Source organism: Sander lucioperca, chromosome 11 (assembly GCF_008315115.2).
Source record: "Sander lucioperca isolate FBNREF2018 chromosome 11, SLUC_FBN_1.2, whole genome shotgun sequence".
In the NCBI taxonomy this organism is placed as follows: domain Eukaryota; kingdom Metazoa; phylum Chordata; class Actinopteri; order Perciformes; family Percidae; genus Sander; species Sander lucioperca.
Genome location: NC_050183.1, coordinates 24,311,622 through 24,328,887, shown reverse-complemented (window position 1 = coordinate 24,328,887; position 17,266 = coordinate 24,311,622). Strand labels below are relative to the sequence as shown.

Below are 17,266 nucleotides of genomic sequence, written 5' to 3'. Positions count from 1 at the left end.
ACAGTTGTACATTTTATTTCCAAATTGTATATATTTTAAATATTGCTCGTGTAGTATTCAATTATTATTTCATGTATATTGTTTCCTATTATTTAATGTATACTCCGTATGTGTGCTCTGTGTCTGATATTTTGCTGCTGCAACACCATTATTTTCCATTTTTTGGGATCAATAAAAATCTATCTATGTATCTAATCTGACCTGGGTCTGATTCAGGACCACATATGGAGGTGGTCTAAATCTGATTTGAGTGTTCACACTACTTCTGAAGAAGTCTGACCTGGTCACTTGACCCAAAAAAATAATCAGATTTGGGCCACTTTTGGCTGCAGTCTGAACGTGGGAATTGCCTTGATGATTGATGCATCCACACACACAAACATATTAAACATTAATATGAACTAAAGAAGAGTCAGTGACGCTGACTGCAGATGGGAAGATATTGATGTGTGTGTGTGTGTGTGTGTGTGTGTCTGTGTGTTTTCAGGTTTGTGAATTTCAGGGACAACCCTCTGACTCTGGACGTGACGCTGCCGAGCAGGAAGACGAAGAACCCCGAGGAGGAGGAAGAGGAAGAAGAGGAGGAGGAGGACAGAGAGCTATTTGGACGAGAGTTCATGCAGATGTACATCCAGGAGGCGAGGAAGAGAGCCTACGCTGTTCTCAACGTGCACCGGGCCAATAGCTGGTACCAACACTGACCCTCTATTATCATTATTAATATTATTATTATTAACTCTGTAACAGCTGATGGAACCCTAACTCAACATTAACCAACATCATCATCAATAATGTCCAAAAATATAGAAAATACTCTTGCTGTATATATGTGTGGATATATATATATATATATATATATGATATAGCGATATATATGATATAGCGGCTGTTCTGCTCATTCTCTGTAAGCGGAACCAGCCAGCCGGTGTTAGTTGGCTAACGTTTGCTTGCTAGCTCCTCCTTAACGTTACCCCCTCGCCACATGGTCACAGAGAACAAGCTGAATCAAGCTGTGACTCGGGGCAATAGCAGCGAGCTCTGTGTGGATGAAGCATGAAGCTAATGAATCAAGCTGTGACTTGGGGTGATAGCAGCGAGCTAATGAATGGAGCTGTGACTCGGGGCGATAGCTTCAAGCTAATGAATGGAGTTGTGACTCGGGGCAATAGCAGCGAGCTAATGAATGGAGCTGTGACTCTGGGCGATAGCAGCGAGCTAATGAATGGAGCTGTGACTCGGGGCGATAGCAGCGAGCTAATGAATGGAGCTGTGACTCGGGGCGATAGCAGCGTGATGGAGCTGTGACTCGGGGCGATAGCAGCGTGATGGAGTTGTGACTCGGGGCGATAGAAGCGTGATGGAGTTGTGACTCGAGGCGAGAGCAGCGTGATGGAGCTGTGACTCGGGGCAATAGCAGCGTGATGGAGTTGTGACTCGGGTGATAGCAGCGTGATGCAGTTGTGACTCGGGTGATAGCAGCTTGATGGAGCTGTGACTCGGCGCGGAGCCTTTAGAAAATGTGTAGTAATGTTTCTGGATGTACAATTAGTTTCCAAACAAGTGAAATGAATAACGAATGTTTTATTGAGCAGAATAACATTGTTGTTGTAATGTGATGCCCCCCCCTGTTTTAATCCAAACACGCTGGATCCTACATTTCCCACAATGCACCTTTCATTAGAGCCTCCCTGCCTGCCGAACAGATTCCAGACCTCCAGACCATCATGTAACATGAATAACATCATAGTAACAGTATGTGTCTGTGTGTGTGTCTGTCTCTGTGTGTGTGAATAATTAATATAGTAACAATAATAACTCCTGCAGGTTAGATTTTTCACTAAAACATATTTAGTCATGTAGAATATTTTGACCGTTTATCTATTTATTAAACATGATGATGTGTTTCTGTTTCAGAGCCCAACGATGACTCAGCAAACTAAAATAATCTGTCGCTCTGCAGCAAAACATCCTCATCAAAGACGCTTCATATATGTATTCATATTTATTCACATTCATGTTTCTGGAGGATGAAATCTGTTCTAAATGTGTGTATGAGTCCATGTTTGATAGGTTACATCTGTTTATATATTTCTGTGTGAAAATCAGCCAATCAGTGACAGTCTGAACAATCAGCCAATCAGAGACAGCCTGAACAATCAGCCAATCAGAGACAGCCTGAACATGTAGAAACACTTTAATGAAAAACATGTCAACACACGTTCACTTTAACTCCAAATAAAAAACCTTCTGTACAAAGTCAGGCTGAGTCTCTGGGTTTCCTGTCTCAGTCTGTAGTGCTTCTGGAGTTTGTAGTCCTTTCAGAACCAAATGATGACTCAGCAAACTACTATCTGTCCCTCTGCTTTTCTTCTGCTGGAGAAGACTCTTCATTCATTCATTCATTCATTCATGTTTCTCCATCTGAAATCTGTTTATGAACGTTATGAGGTCATGTCTTTGAGTCATTTCATTTCTGCAGAAGTTAAAACTCTTTAACGTCTCAACACAATTTAATTTAACTTCAAATAAAAACGCTTTTGTACAAACTCAGGTTGAGTCTGTTTCCTGTTTGGTCTTTAATCTCAGAAGACAGAAAGTGTCTGTCTGCCTCTCTCTCTGTCTGTCTGCCTCTCTCTGTCTGCCTGTCTGTCTGTCTGTCTGTCTGCCGGTCTGTCTGTCTGCCTCTCTCTCTGTCTGCCTGTCTGTCTGTCTGCCTGCCTCTCTCTCTGTCTGCCTGTCTCTCTGTCTGTCTCTGCCTGTCTGTCTGCCTCTCTCTCTGCCTGTCTGTCTGTCTCCCTCCCTCCCTGTCTGTCTCCCTCTCTGCCTGCCTGTCTGTCTCCCTGCCTGTCTGTCTGTCAGGATGGAGGCGGGGCCTGTGGGACAGCAGTCAGCAGGACGTTCTCCAGAGTCAGCTGACTGCTGGCGTAGCGAGTCAGTTTGCTGGTGAAGCCGTGTGTCTCCAGGAAGTCCAGCCGGCCACTGTCGATCAGCTGTTTACAGAGCCGGCCCACATGCTCGCGCACGGCCGCCGTCAGAAACCTAAACAACATCAACAACAAACACGCCTTTAAAACAGGGTTACAGGGTTAAAAAACATCCATAAAGGTGGCAGAAGAAGCCCTGAGAAAGACAGAACTGTCTCCCTTGTCGGGGTCAGAGGTCAACATTTACCCGCTCACAGCGTCCGCCTCCTCTGCTGGTTCATGCTCTTCTTCTCCTCTCTGATTGGTGGGCTCCTGATCCTGAGGGGGAGCGTCCTGATTGGCCGGTCTGAGTCCACAGGTGGCCCAGCTGGACATGCGGCAGAAGGCCGAGAACTCTCTGGCTCCGAGTCCTCGCTGCAGGAAGAACCTCCGGCCCACGTAGTGGCGCCACTCGCAGCGGTGGTGGCAGCACAGCGCCACCGCCACGCCCAGAACCGGGCCGGGACCGGCCAGAATGTCTGGGCCCGCCACACCGGGACCAGCGTCTGGTTCTGAGGTTCTGAGGCGTTTGGGGGGCGGTTCTATCTGCTCTGTGGGTCCAGGAGTCTCCATCAGACAGCGTAGAGCCAGATCTGAGAGCAGAGACACGCTGACAGTTCAAACTTCAACAGCGGAGACTCTCGGTGGAGCTGAACCCAAAAACCAATATTCATGTTTCCAAAAAGCAAAAGCAGAGATACTGTGGGAATCAAACCCTAGTCTCCCACACCAGAGGCATGGGTCATATCCACTGGGCCATCACCACGCCCACAGGTCAGGTGTGTGTGTGTGTGTGTGTGTGTGTGTGTGTGTGTGTGTGTGTGTGTGTGTGTGTGTGTGTGTGTGTGTGTGTGTGTGTGTGTTTGTTTGTTTGTTACATTAAGTAACAGCATGCGTGTTAAAGGCCAATCAGAGTGGAGGTCTGCTCTCACCTGTTGCTGCTCCACACAGGTGTTTCCCGACTCCGACCAGCGGGAGCTTCTTCTGACGGAGCAGCGGCACCTTACCTGCAACACCACAAACACACCTGATCACAGGCTGATCACAGGCTGACTGGCTGACTGATTGGCTGGCTGGCTGACTGACTGCACGTTTGTCTCTTACTCAGATCCAGATGTTGAATGTCGACCTGCAGCCTCTCAAACTCAACTCCAGCGTCCTGATGTTTCCCGTCCACCTGAACGCAACACAACAGATTGACTTCAGAACACACTGACAGACTCAGATTATTATTCTAAGTCTGACAACATTATGGGATGGATCCCTACAGAGATAGACATTTTAGTTAAAGAGTAAGATCCTTTTAGTTTAACATGAAACAGCCCTGAAATCTCCATCACCAAAATACACCAGACTCCATGTAAATAATCAGGACTTTTAGCGTGTATAGAGCCAGCATATTTCCACCAGACTCCATGTAAATAATCAGGACTTTTAGCGTGTATAGAGCCAGCATATCTCCACATGTAAATGGGTGAATTAAGGGTTTATTTCAACCAAACCAGAGTGGTGATTGTTAGAACAGTGGAAAGATGAACCAAGACGGCTTTTGATAGTTTTATTTAGTTTCTGTCCACTTTGAATGAAGTGTGTTTTACCATGATAAAAGTCCTGATTATTTACATGGAGTCTGGTGGGTTTAGAATTGTAACTTGTGGAGGTTTTTTTCCTGCCTTGAAGCGAGTGCTGCAGCGCTCCACCAGCAGAATCTGCAGATCCTCCTGGGTCTCTCGGGTCTCCTGGGTCTCCGGGCTCTTCAGGGCTTCGTGGATCCAGTGAGACAGTTTCCCTCGCCCGGCTCCAAACTCCACGAAGCACCGCCCCCTTCCCAGCAGCCCCAGCGCCTCCAGGTGACCTAAGATGGACGACTGAGAGACAGACACGGCAGGCTGGGACAAACATTGCAAAAAAAGCAACAGAAATGTCAAGAAAAGTGTCCAAAAAGGTCTAAAACCGCCCCAGTGGACGTCTGAGAGGAGGCGTCACCGTGGTTACCGTGGTCACCCTGGTCACCATGGTTACCTGCTGCCTGAGGTGTTTGTGGGCGGAGTCTCCGTTCTTTGGGTTGTTGAGTTCCTCCTGGAGGACGGGATGAGACAGAACGCCGTCCTCCACCTCCCACTGCAGACCTACGGACATGACATCATCACCACCACGGAGACAGAGGATGATGACATCATCACCACCACGGAGACAGAGGATGACATCATCACCACCACGGAGACAGAGGATGACATCATCAACACCACAGAGACAGAGGATGACATCATCAACACCACAGAGACAGAGGATGACATCATCACCACCACAGAGACAGAGGATGACATCATCACCACCACAGAGACAGAGGATGATGACATCATCACCACCACAGAGACAGAGGATGATGACATCATCACCACCACGGAGACAGGATGATGACATCATCACCACCACGGAGACAGAGGATGATGACATCATCACCACCACGGAGACAGAGGAGGATGACATCATCACCATCACGGAGACAGAGGAGGATGACATCATCATTACAGGTGTGTGTGTGTGTGTGTGTGTGTGTGTGTCACCTGAGACGGCCATCTTCAGTTTGTCCAACAGAGACTGAAGCTCTGACTGGCTACGCTCACACAGACTCACCTAGAAAACAAACAAACACACACACACACACACACACACACCAATTATCAGAAACTCATGGATCTAAATGTCTCTGTATACATCTCTAATGTTGAACTGAATCATGTGGTGTGATAGTAGGAGAAGTTTAACTGATTCTTAGGGAACGTGTTGAGAGGTTACCTCAGGGAGGGTCTCGTCTCCATCAGCTGGTCCAGAGTTGATGTTCTCCACATAGTAAACCTACACACACACACACACACACACACACACACACACACACACAAATATATCTGTTTACATTTTAGAATATTGGGACAGACAGCAGACGTGACGTTTTTCAATTAAAACAAAAGCTAGTTGACATCATTTTGAAGGGTAACTATTACCATATCTGAGTCTCTGATAGAGCTGCAACTAACAATAACTTTCATCAGTGACTCACTGATTAGTTATTATTATATTATATTATATTATATATTATTAGTTATTAGTTGTTCGGTCTGTAAACAGAGAAACACATCCATCCCAAAATTCTGTCTTTAAATCTTTATGATATATCATGATATGATAAACAGATGAGAGCCTCCATATCTGAGAGGCTGAACACTGCGCCGAAGCTTTAATAATAATAATAATAATAATAAAAACAATAATAATAATAATAATAATAATAATAATAATAATAATAATAATGTATAATTTATTAATCCCACAAGGGGAAATTACAATGTTTTCACTCTGTTGTTATTACACACAGGCCTGAATTACACACTCATGCTCAGTACCTATACATGCACTAATGGAGAGATGTCAGAGTGGGGGGGGGGCCGCCCATGGAAAGGTGCCCCGAGCAATTGGGGGTTCAGTGCCTTGCTCAAGAGCACCTTGGCAGTGCCCAGGAGGCTGACACCTCTCCAGTTACCAGTCCACCACCATACTTTGGTCGGTATGGGGACTTGAACCAGCAACCCTCTGGTTCCCAACCCACCTCCCTGAGCTACTGCCCCCCCATTTTGGTAGGGAACCCCCTGAGAGTCGTGTCATTAAACAGGAACAGGAAGTGAAGTTTGTCTCACCGGCTTCGGCTTCTCTCTGGAGTTACATTTCTTCAGATGTTTGTCCAGCTTGTCTTCACTCACAGTGCTGAAGGGACAGACAGACAGGAAGTAAACACACAGGAAGTCAACACAGGAACTATTTTATATTCTAAGAATGAGAAAGCAACTAAAACTCTGAATGTTATGTCTGTAACATCTTTATTTAATGTATATTATATATATATATATATATATATATATATATATATATATATATATATATATATATATATATATATATATATATATATATATATATATATGCTCTCTGTAACATCTCTATCTTCTTCATCCCATATCCCAGGTATGTGATGTTTAATAAACAGAGCAGCATCAGAGATGATAAACACCATAACTCACTGTTTGGGGTCCAGAGGACACACGATCCTCCTGCTGCTGCCTCCTTCCTCCTGGAAAACAGGTAACAGGAAGCTGTCAACACTCAGTTGATGACATCACAGCTCACCTGTCATCAGTAGCGGCGCGTTGCTACGGTTTCAGCATGGTGCAGCGGGCTTTGAGGTTGAGGTGGGCGTGTCAGGGCTGTTAGCCAATCAGCAGAGACGTGTCTGTAAACACTGTGGTTTCAGATTAAATGAGCGGTCTACTCCGTGATGTTGTCGAAGCTAAACGTGTTTCCATGAAGTCCACAGAGACAGAAAGAGACGAGTCTGGATCAACAGAGGAACATTTCAGGATAAACTTCCTCTCTGAGTGTTCCTGTTGTCCAACTCCTTCTCATTTAGGAAACAACAACATCAACAACAACCTTTAAACTAGCTACACGTTGAACATATCAAGTTCTGAAGAAGATGTTGCCAGAGCAACAAGACAGAATCATTGTAAAGATTTATAAACAATATGTTACATTACATTACATTACATTTAGCTGACGCTTTTATCCAAAGCGACTTACAATTGATATATGTCAGAGGTCACACACCTCTGGAGCAACTAGGGGTTAAGTGCCTTGCTCAGGGACACACTGGTTGATGTATCTCAGTGGGAATCGAACCCAGGTCTACCACACCAAAGGCATGTGACATTTACTGTTTTAAAGTCTGTTATTCAGTGTGCCGATGTGCTGCAATAGCAGCAATCGGCAGAATTACTATTATCCTGCATACTTATTATTCTGCCACATTTTTGTCCCGCTACTAGTCACGGAGCGTTGCCCACGCATGCACATAAATACATCAAAACGTGTGTAATGATCGGGAATGGTGTGCTATGACTTTTCTAAGAGATTGGTCGCGCGGTTTTCACAAAATCGGCAAAAAACTTAGCAAAATGTTCCCATAGACTTTAATGGGAAATCTTCGGGAAATCGCTTAACATCGCTCAAAACAACCCCTCTTTGGGGCCATGCTGTATCGCCATACTTTAATGTAGAAAAATAATTAAAAGTGTAAACAGAAGACAAGACTTTGGCCTTTATTGGACTGAATGGGCATTCTGATATCAAGCACGGTTTCTACCAAATCACAGTTTATGTATCGTCCAGTTTTCAGACCGTTTCAGATTTTCCAATGTGTGTGTATGGGGACGGAATGTTGAGAGTTAGAGGGGAGGACAGAGGGGGAAGCTGCAGTAATATTCTCTGAAATTTTTCCAAACAAATGCCTCTCTCCCCTACAGTTTTCAATCTTCATACATCATGGTTGGTCAAAATGTAGGAAATCTTGTGCCGGTCGCAGACATATAACTATGGAATCCACCGGACCTAAACTTTTGGCTCTGTTCATACCAACTGCCGATAGAAACAATGAAAAGAAATATCTGGAAGCAGATCGTTCCCTGTTTGTTAGCTGCTCTGTGTCGCATATATTTAACACAACAAACATAAAAACCACATCAATGCGTTCTCCAGACCTTTATCTTTCTTGTGATGATAATGTTTTTGCCATTTGGACCCACCGTTTTTGAATTACAGAACAAACTTAAGAGGTATAATTATCATTAAATGGACATGTTTGACCCATTAAAGATACTGTCTCCCCCTCTCACCACTCCCTCACTGTGGAAATCTCCATAGCAACAACTTCTGACACACACACCTCCTATCATGGAGTCTCTTTACTGTAGGTCGTGTTGTCCTCTCTTTTCAGGACATGTCAAACAGCAGAGATAGTGTTAGCCAGTGTTATACGGACGTGCACCAAGTAGAAGGCATACTGTCAAAATGTCTTACTTTCTTTTCTAGTTGTTATATGTTCTGTTGCTTTTATACTACACTAACTAAGTCTTACAGCTTTAAACCAAAGTTTAAAAACATTTTCAGAGCCGATATTATAACTTTGTTGTATGTATTTATATATATAAATAAATATCATATTTTATTATTATTGTGACCACCCCCACAGGTGATCTCAGTTATTGTGGCTGATTATTAAACTCTGCTCAGGTTGAAGCTGGCGGAATTTATTGGTTCTTTTACTTTGAAAAGCCCGTTTTATTTTGAAAAGCCCGTGTTTGTCCGGTGAAGCCTCAACCCGCCAGACTCCGCGGATCTGAGTTGATGTCATCATGTGGTCTGGTTGCCTGGGTAACTAACCTCGGTGGTTGCCTGGGTAACTAACCTGGGTCGCGTGCTCTCCGCAGAACACTTTTCCTCTCGCGACGATCATTTTACAGAAACGTTTCTTCTTCTCCACGAAGAACCCGCATCTGCCAGGCAGCGGCGCCGCCATGTTGGCCGGTGACGTAGTGACGCTGCGTGCTGCGTTCGAGTGCTCATCCAACTGTAGGAAACACTAAAACACATACAACAGAAAGTAAACACAGCAATATATTAAATAAAATAATCAGGTATAAGAGAATACATACTGCCGTGTTTTCACACTGTCAGTGTCTCTGCCTCTTTGGGTCTTCTGACTGTTTTCAAATCTGTTTTGTCACTGTTTTTACGTCTGTTTTCTGACTGTTTTTACGTCTGTTGTCTGTCTGTTTAATGTCTGTTTCCGGACTGTTTTTAAGCCTGTTTTTACACTAACTCTTAACGCTTTAAACCGAAGTTTAAACCCATTTTCAGAGCTGATATTATAACCTCGTGTTATGTATTTATATAAGTTTGAAACGTTTTCCTCAGCCGTACCCTAATGCACTCCTCTCTTCTGATTGGCCATCAGCTGCTCTGTTCTCCTCTCTGATTGGCTGCCGCGTATGCCAGTTAAATCATTTCCCCGCCTCTTACAAACAGCGGGGGCGGGGCTAACGATCGGTCGACGTCACTTGTGGACTGTCCGAAAGCATGATGGCGGCGGCAGTAGCAGCGGAGCGGGGCGGCGGTCCCGGAGCTTCTTCTCCCGGTTCCCCCGGGCCCGCGGCGGCGGGTTACTCGGTGCTCGTGGTGGTCGGGGCGCTGCGGACCACCGGCCTGCTGGAGCCGATCCTGCGCCAGATAGAGTCCGGTAAGTTCTGGTAAACTTTACACGAACCGAGCCGCTAACTGCTGGGACTCAGGGCGGGAAGTCAGCGGGCCCTTTCACAATAAAGCCGCTAACTGACGCTAAGTGACGCAAAATCTAATATAAGTGTAATACTTTCACCCAGGAAACGCGTGTTCGTTCCTCGCGAGTGTTTTAACCCAAACTACGATCTTTTTCCTAAACGTAAACTAGTTTTTTTTGCCTAAACGTAACTAACCGTCGCCGTAGCTGTGACGTCCCTACTAGCTTCAACGGTCAGCGGGCCCTTTCACAATAAAAGCCCGGGGAGAAGAGTGAACCGCGATGATGTCAGTTCTCCCTAAAATAACCAAAGAAGCCGTTTTCCGGTTTCACAGCGACCGTTAAAGCTCACGAGCTAACCTGCGGTCGGTGGTTTCTCTGGTCGGTAACGGACACTGTTAGACGGCTCCCGGGGTGAAAACACGAGCTTAGCACAACAAGCTAACTTTAAGCTAACCAGGAGGAAACACACACACATACACATACATATATATATATATATATATATATATATATATATATATATATATATATATATATACAGAGACACACACACACAGACAGACAGACCACTCCTATCGTGATAACATGGAGCCTCCACCACGTGAAGCAGCTGTTTCTGGTTTTTAGGGTTAAATGTAGATCTGCTGACTTCAGAGAGGACATCCTGTCATCTGTCTTTTCTATATTCTTTTTCTCAAAATGTTTAGATTATTTTCCTCTATATTCTGACCCCCCCCCAGCAGTTGTTAGTGTAGTGTAGTGTAGTCATGTTGTCATGTAGTTCCTGTTTAAAGTAGGTTAACAGTCATGAAGCAGCAGCTACCTTCAGATTACACCGACAGCCAATCAGTGATCATTTTAGAAGTATTTAATTACAGAGCAGTTAGTTTATCAAATGTCCACACACACACACACACACACACACACACACACACACAGAGACACACACACACACACAGAGACACACACACACACACACACACTCAGTGCTGGGCGGTATAGCGGTGTATACCGTGTCCCTGTATTAATTTCCCGTGTGATATGAATTGGTCATATCTGATAATAGCGGAGCGTTGCCACAGAGAGAGCTAGAGGTGATCTGGGAGCCATGGTAACCCTTCTCTCTCCTGGTAGGACTTTATAATTAATAACCACCACCTAACTCTCTCTAACAGGATACAACCACAGCACACAACCATTTGGGACTTAATGGGATATTTCACCGCTGGAAAGCTGAATATATCTTTAAATTGGGTCACTTATGGAGTATAAATGTGAAAAACAAATTTAAATTGGTGCCTTCTAGGTCGAGAAAAGCCAGGAAATGTGTTTTTGGCTCATGTGGATGAAAGACACCAAATCCCAGAATGCACTTGCTTCGCTGCTCAGAGTCCACTCCCAAGCCACGCCTACCGTTACAGACAGACAGGCAGACAGACAGACAGAAGGTCAACTCAACTGTGTTTTATTATCATTTCAACCATATACACTAAACAGCGTTTCACCGTGGCTTTAGTGGTTACACAATTAACATATATACAAACTACATTATATACAAACTACATTATATACAAACTACATTATATAAAAACGACATACGGAACACATTATATGCTCCGTAAAGTTCAGCTAACACATACTAGCATTAGCGCTTGGTAGGCTGTAAACAGAGTATTAACACAGCCGTAAATCTGCGTGGGATGTAGAATGATCTCATCTAACAGTCACAAACTCCACCAGCAGTTAGCTGTTAGTTGGATACAAGCAGCAGTCCGTGTTAACACAGCCCTCCTCCACTAGTCTTACCCGGCAGCAGAGCAGCCGGCCTGGTAGCTGGATAGTCCAGTACGCTGTTGTTCAGCCATGTTTCCACAACAACAAAAACACAGCAGTCTCTGAACTGGCGCTGGGAGTTTGGTTGAAGTTGGATGTAGTCCAGTTTGTTGTCTAATGAGACACCTGCAGCAGGATTGATGGGACAGGTGGTCGGCTGGCGTTAGCTTTCCACCTAGCTCATGAGCTAGGAGTGTGAGCTAGGGACATCCTCCGCGTCTCACCGCTGAGCATACCCCCTTACCGGTTAACGGCATCGAACAACACCGCAGGCTGAGGTGCTGGTCTCAGTACCAGGCTGAGGTGCTGGTCTCAGTAGCAGGCTGAGATAACGTTACTCTGCCGTGCTAACGTTACGTTACGTGTTATAAGAATCCACCTACAGTCCCACTACAGACCGTGGAGAAAGACAGGTTCAGAGCAACGATTAAAATACTTCAGAGAGTTCATGTCCAGCTGGTTGTAGGGTCTAGTATTTAGAGAGACCAGTTGGTTCTAGGGTCTAGTATTTAGAGAGACCAGCTGGTTCTAGGGTCTAGTATTTAGAGAGACCAGCTGGTTCTAGGGTCTAGTATTTAGAGAGACCAGCTGGTTCTAGGGTCTAGTATTTAGAGAGACCAGTTGGTTCTAGGGTCTAGTATTTAGAGAGACCAGCTGGTTCTAGGGTCTAGTATTTAGAGAGACCAGTTGGTTCTAGGGTCTAGTATTTAGAGAGACCAGCTGGTTCTAGGGTCTAGTATTTAGAGAGACCAGTTGGTTCTAGGGTCTAGTATTTAGAGAGACCAGTTGGTTCTAGGGTCTAGTATTTAGAGAGACCAGTTGGTTCTAGGGTCTAGTATTTAGAGAGACCAGCTGGTTCTAGGGTCTAGTATTTAGAGAGACCAGTTGGTTCTAGGGTCTAGTATTTAGAGAGACCAGCTGGTTCTAGGGTCTAGTATTTAGAGAGACCAGTTGGTTCTAGGGTCTAGTATTTAGAGAGACCAGTTGGTTCTAGGGTCTAGTATTTAGAGAGACCAGCTGGTTCTAGGGTCTAGTATTTAGAGAGACCAGCTGGTTCTAAGGTCTAGTATTTAGAGAGACCAGCTGGTTCTAGGGTCTAGTATTTAGAGAGACCAGCTGGTTCCAGGTCTAGTATTTAGAGAGACCAGCTGGTTCTAGGGTCTAGTATTTAGAGAGACCAGCTGGTTCCAGGTCTAGTATTTAGAGAGACCAGCTGGTTCCAGGTCTAGTATTTAGTGAGACCAGCTGGTTCCAGGTCTAGTATTTAGAGAGACCAGCTGGTTCCAGGTCTAGTATTTAGTGAGACCAGCTGGTTCCAGGTCTAGTATTTAGTGAGACCAGCTGGTTCCAGGTCTAGTATTTAGTGAGACCATGTTCAGCTGGTTCTCTTGTTAGAGAGGAAGTGGTGTTACTAAATATCTCCAGCTTCCTGTTTGCTGAGGAGGAAGTGCTCCTCTCAGAGATGGAGGACGCAGCGTGACGTCTCAACATGATGAGTAATGCAGCTCCATCCCATAATACTACACACACACACACACACACACACACAGAGACACCCCCCCCCCCCATCTGTATGTAGACTCAGCTGGTGATGCGTTGTGTACTAGTCCCGTCATGTTAAACCAACATGGGGTCAGCCGGGGCGTCATGGCAGCAGAATGTCTCTCAGCTGATGTCCTGAGGAAGAGAAAAACATCCAAATATAGCCCATAATACTCCTAGTCATTCTTTATCTCACGTGAATAGGATAAAATATTAACCTTTAGATATCACCATGAACGTTACTGAGCTCATCACTCGCATCACGACAAACACAAAATGCATTACAAGTTATATTAAATAGTTTGTTAACATGGACAAACAGTGTTTAATCTAATTACATATCTGCTAATTCACATAACTACCACAACAGATGTGCACAGGAATGCATAGCACAAGTCCACAACTTTGCAATAAATAGATAAAATACCGCTAATATGGGTGGCATAAAAAGTGATATTAGAAAAGCAGTGTGAGAGAGCTGCTACCCCCGCGACCCGTTACCGGATAAGCGGAAGAAGATGGATGGATGGATGGAGTGTGAGAGATGGAGAGTTTATACAGGCACCTTAGGGGAACCTTCTTCCATAAGCTGCTGGTACAAAGATGGAGAGCTGTTCAGAGATGTGATGGCTCTGCAGTATGTGCTGGGGAGAAAGCGGGAGCTTCTTCATAGCTCTCAACCTTCTCCCTGATGGGAGGACGGTGAAAAGGGAGTTCACAGGCTGACTGTCATCTTGTAGGATCTTTAGGCCTTTCCGGTGGATACGGGCCTCGGAGATCTCACAAATGGGGGAGAGTTTGCAGCCAATGATTCTGAGGCTGTGTTGACTATCCTGTCCAGCTGCAGCCTCTGCTGGACAGTAGCGTTGCCATTAGAGGGTGACCATTTTTCAGGACTCCCGCGGGTCACGTGATTCCCGCGGGAGTCCCGCGGTACGGGAGTAAATTTCATTGTCGGTAACGTGTTCGGGACGGATCAAGAATAGAAATCAACGGGAGCGGGATGGAGGCGTAGATTAAATTAAGAAATGACGCTGCAATGTGGTGAGTGCGCTCAAAGATTGCGAGGCATTTTGTTTCAGAAAAGAGAACCACATAGACTACGTCTGTTGATCGGGAACACCGGGACCTGAGGGAGGCTCGATGGATGGTCACTACCTCTAACCCCCCAGCAGAGAGAGACACACAGCTCTGCAGCGCTGCATTCACACAACTACATCAGCACAGCAGAGGAGAGGAGCCGCTCTCACTCCCTCGGCCATCGCTGTACACACACACACACACACACACACACACACACACACACACACACACACACACACAGTCTGATAACTTTAGACAACATAGGGAACGAAACGGGAGCGGGACGGGATTCGGGAGTCTTTCTCTCGGGATTTTGCAGGACAGGATTTTTTTGGGGGGGGCAGTCCCGTGATCGGGATGTGACGGGAGTATTTTCGTGGGATGGGAGCGACAGTTAATTCCCGTGTCACCCTCTAGTTGCCATAGCAGACAGTAACAGACAAAGTAAGGACGCTCTCGATGGCAGCTCGGTAGAACTGTAACATCCCGTCACGGGCTGCCCCAAACTTCCTCAATTGGTGAAGAAAAAAAAGCCTCTGATGGGTTTTTTTTTGGCAGTGTTGGTGATGTTATCATCCCATTTTAAAGATGATGATATCGTTGTGCCTAGAAACCTAAAACTGTCCACCCGCTCCACCACTTCTCCATTGATGTGTAAGGGCTGGGACGGCTTCCCACTTCTGCGGAAGTCGACTGCTAGCTCCTTAGTTTTGGAGACATTTAACGCTAAGTTGTGGTTAGAAGACCATTCAATCAGTGAGAGGACCTCATTACTATAGGCAACATCATCATCCCCAGAAATCAACCCCACCACCGTTGTATCATCTGCAAATTTGAACATTTTCACAGAATCTGCATGTGATGTACAGCCATTAGTATACAACGGATATAGAAGAGGTGATAAAACACACCCCTGGGGGCACCAGTATTAATGTACTTGACATTAGAGATATTATTACTGATTTTGACCACTTGTGTTCTCTGCGATAGGAAATCCAAGATCCAGTGACATAAGGAGATATGGACCCCATTTGTTGAAGTTTCTGAAAAAGTTTACTGGGTGAAATTGTATTAAAAGCAGAGCTGTAATCTATAAAGAGGACCTCTGCATAGCTGCCTGGGGCTCCAGGTGCTGAAGAATGGAGAGGAGACATAGGGATACAGCAAACCTAAAGGGGTCTAACCTGACCACACTGGACAGATGCTTACATACTATTTTCTCAAAGATTGTCATTATAACAGATGTTTGTGCTACAGGTCTGTAATCAGGCAACTAATGCTGGGTTTTTTGGACACAGGAATTATGACAGTGGACTTAAAACATTTTGGGACAGTGCATTCCCTCAGAAACCAGTTAAAGATTTCTGAGAGGACTGAGGCAAGCTCTTCTGCACAGTGCTTGATAGTAGCGGAGGATACAAGGTCAGGACCTGCCTAACCTCCTCCTCCTCTATTACCAAAGGAGGGCTGGGGCTGTGTGATGTCATCGATTGTGTGATGTCATCAACATGGTATCTGTCAAAGCGACAATAAAACTCATTGAGCCTGTCAGGCAGCTTTGGATCGTCACTGACCACTGGTGCTGTACTGGTATAGTTAGTAATCTGCCTCAGGCCCTCCATAGCCCTCTACTGACTACTGTTAGCCTCAAGGAGCCTGTTACTTTATAAGGGGGGGGGGGGCTGTGTGTGTGTGTGTGTGTGTGTGTGTGTGTGTGTCTGAGCGTGTGTGTGTGTGTGTGTGTGTGTTACCTCTTCATCGTTGAAGATGTTGATGAAGTCTCTGAGAGAGAAGTCTCCTCTCTGCAGCACGATGTCTCCAGACTCCTCCACACACTGACCCGCCAGAACCACCAGCTTATGTCGGGACGGCTCACAGACCAGCCGTCGCACCTGGGACACATTTGGGGAAAAGTCGGAATATTTTGGGGAAAAACTTTGGATATTTTGATGGAAATAAAGTTGAATAAAAAAAAAAAAAAAAAAAAACAGTTCATATTTGGGAAAAAGTCAGTTTATCGGTTGCGTTCGCTAAACCCACCAGACTCCATGTAAATAATCAGGACTTTTATCATGGTAAAACACACTTCATTCAAAGTGGACAGAAACTAAATCAAACTACCAAAAGCCGTCTTGGTTCATCTTTCCACTGTTCCAACAATCACCACTCTGGTTTGGTTGAAATAAACCCTTAATTCACCCATTTACATGTGGAGATATGCTGGCTCTATACACGCTAAAAGTCCTGATTATTTACATGGAGTCTGGTGGAAATATGCTGGCTCTATACACGCTAAAAGTCCTGATTATTTACATGGAGTCTGGTGGAAATATGCTGGCTCTATACACGCTAAAAGTCCTGATTATTTACATGGAGTCTGGTGGAAATATGCTGGCTCTATACACGCTAAAAGTCCTGATTATTTACATGGAGTCTGGTGGAAATATGCTGGCTCTATACACGCTAAAAGTCCTGATTATTTACATGGAGTCTGGTGGGTTTGGGGATGATGATGATGGTGATGATGATGATGGTGTGTTTCAGGTGTGCGTTGCTGGCCTGTAGATCTGGATGTTTCTGTTCTGGATCAGCAGCTCAAACTCTTCGTGTCCAGACACTCAGCCCTCCAATCAGAGGACGTTCCAGGTTAGTCTGCCTGTCTGTCTTCAGAGTTTTT

At 45.1% G+C, this 17,266-nt stretch overlaps 3 protein-coding genes across 6 annotated transcripts in view; 2 read left to right on the top strand and 1 right to left on the bottom strand.

Moving 5' to 3' along the window:
* Positions 1–3,758, top strand: part of lrrc39 (leucine rich repeat containing 39) — a 16,080-nt gene extending 12,322 nt beyond the window's left edge. Inside the window, exons 8-10 of one of the 3 annotated variants that reach the window (XR_004898733.1) lie at positions 488–688; positions 1,682–1,752; positions 3,743–3,758. Coding sequence is in view for 1 of the 3 variants with exons in the window: in XM_031277154.1 (XP_031133014.1) it covers positions 488–688; position 1,915 (202 nt within the window). In the remaining 2 variants the exon portion in view is untranslated. Of the gene's footprint in view, positions 1–487; positions 689–1,681; positions 1,753–1,914; positions 2,261–3,742 lie in introns of those variants that run through there. The other 2 variants (XR_004101104.1, XM_031277154.1) reach the window with 2 other exon arrangements.
* On the bottom strand, positions 2,177–9,401 carry trmt13 (tRNA methyltransferase 13 homolog). Of its 2 annotated transcripts, none has more exons than XM_031277152.2 (12): positions 9,259–9,401; positions 7,040–7,089; positions 6,659–6,725; positions 5,763–5,822; positions 5,531–5,600; positions 4,986–5,092; positions 4,637–4,831; positions 4,068–4,140; positions 3,896–3,970; positions 3,172–3,556; positions 2,829–3,039; positions 2,177–2,604 (listed from the first exon to the last, which is right to left on the bottom strand). In XM_031277152.2, the coding sequence occupies exons 1-11, from the start codon at positions 9,367–9,369 to the stop codon at positions 2,856–2,858; spliced, it is 1,377 nt and encodes a 458-aa protein (XP_031133012.1). In that variant the 5' UTR covers positions 9,370–9,401; the 3' UTR covers positions 2,177–2,604; positions 2,829–2,855. The 2 variants fall into 2 exon arrangements, with proteins under 2 accessions (XP_031133012.1, XP_035862954.1); XM_036007061.1 differs by having other exon boundaries at positions 7,040–7,086.
* The window catches only part of map1sa (microtubule-associated protein 1Sa), a 46,670-nt gene continuing 38,737 nt past the window's right edge, over positions 9,334–17,266 (top strand). Inside the window, exons 1-3 of the mRNA XM_036007452.1 lie at positions 9,334–9,453; positions 9,879–10,089; positions 17,134–17,235. Of these exons, the coding sequence (XP_035863345.1) occupies positions 9,930–10,089; positions 17,134–17,235 (262 nt within the window). The 5' untranslated portion in view covers positions 9,334–9,453; positions 9,879–9,929. The remainder of the gene's footprint in view (positions 9,454–9,878; positions 10,090–17,133; positions 17,236–17,266) is intronic.

Coding starts and splice junctions, on each gene's coding strand:
- trmt13 (XM_031277152.2), bottom strand. CDS start 9,369: ATGGCGGCGCCGCTGCCTGGCAGATGCGGGTTCTTCGTGGAGAAGAAG. Junction 3,557..3,895: donor CCTGTGTGGAGCAGCAACAG/GTGAGAGCAGAC, acceptor CTCTGCTCTCAG/ATCTGGCTCTACGCTGTCTG. Junction 3,040..3,171: donor GAGGCGGACGCTGTGAGCGG/GTAAATGTTGAC, acceptor GATGTTGTTTAG/GTTTCTGACGGCGGCCGTGC.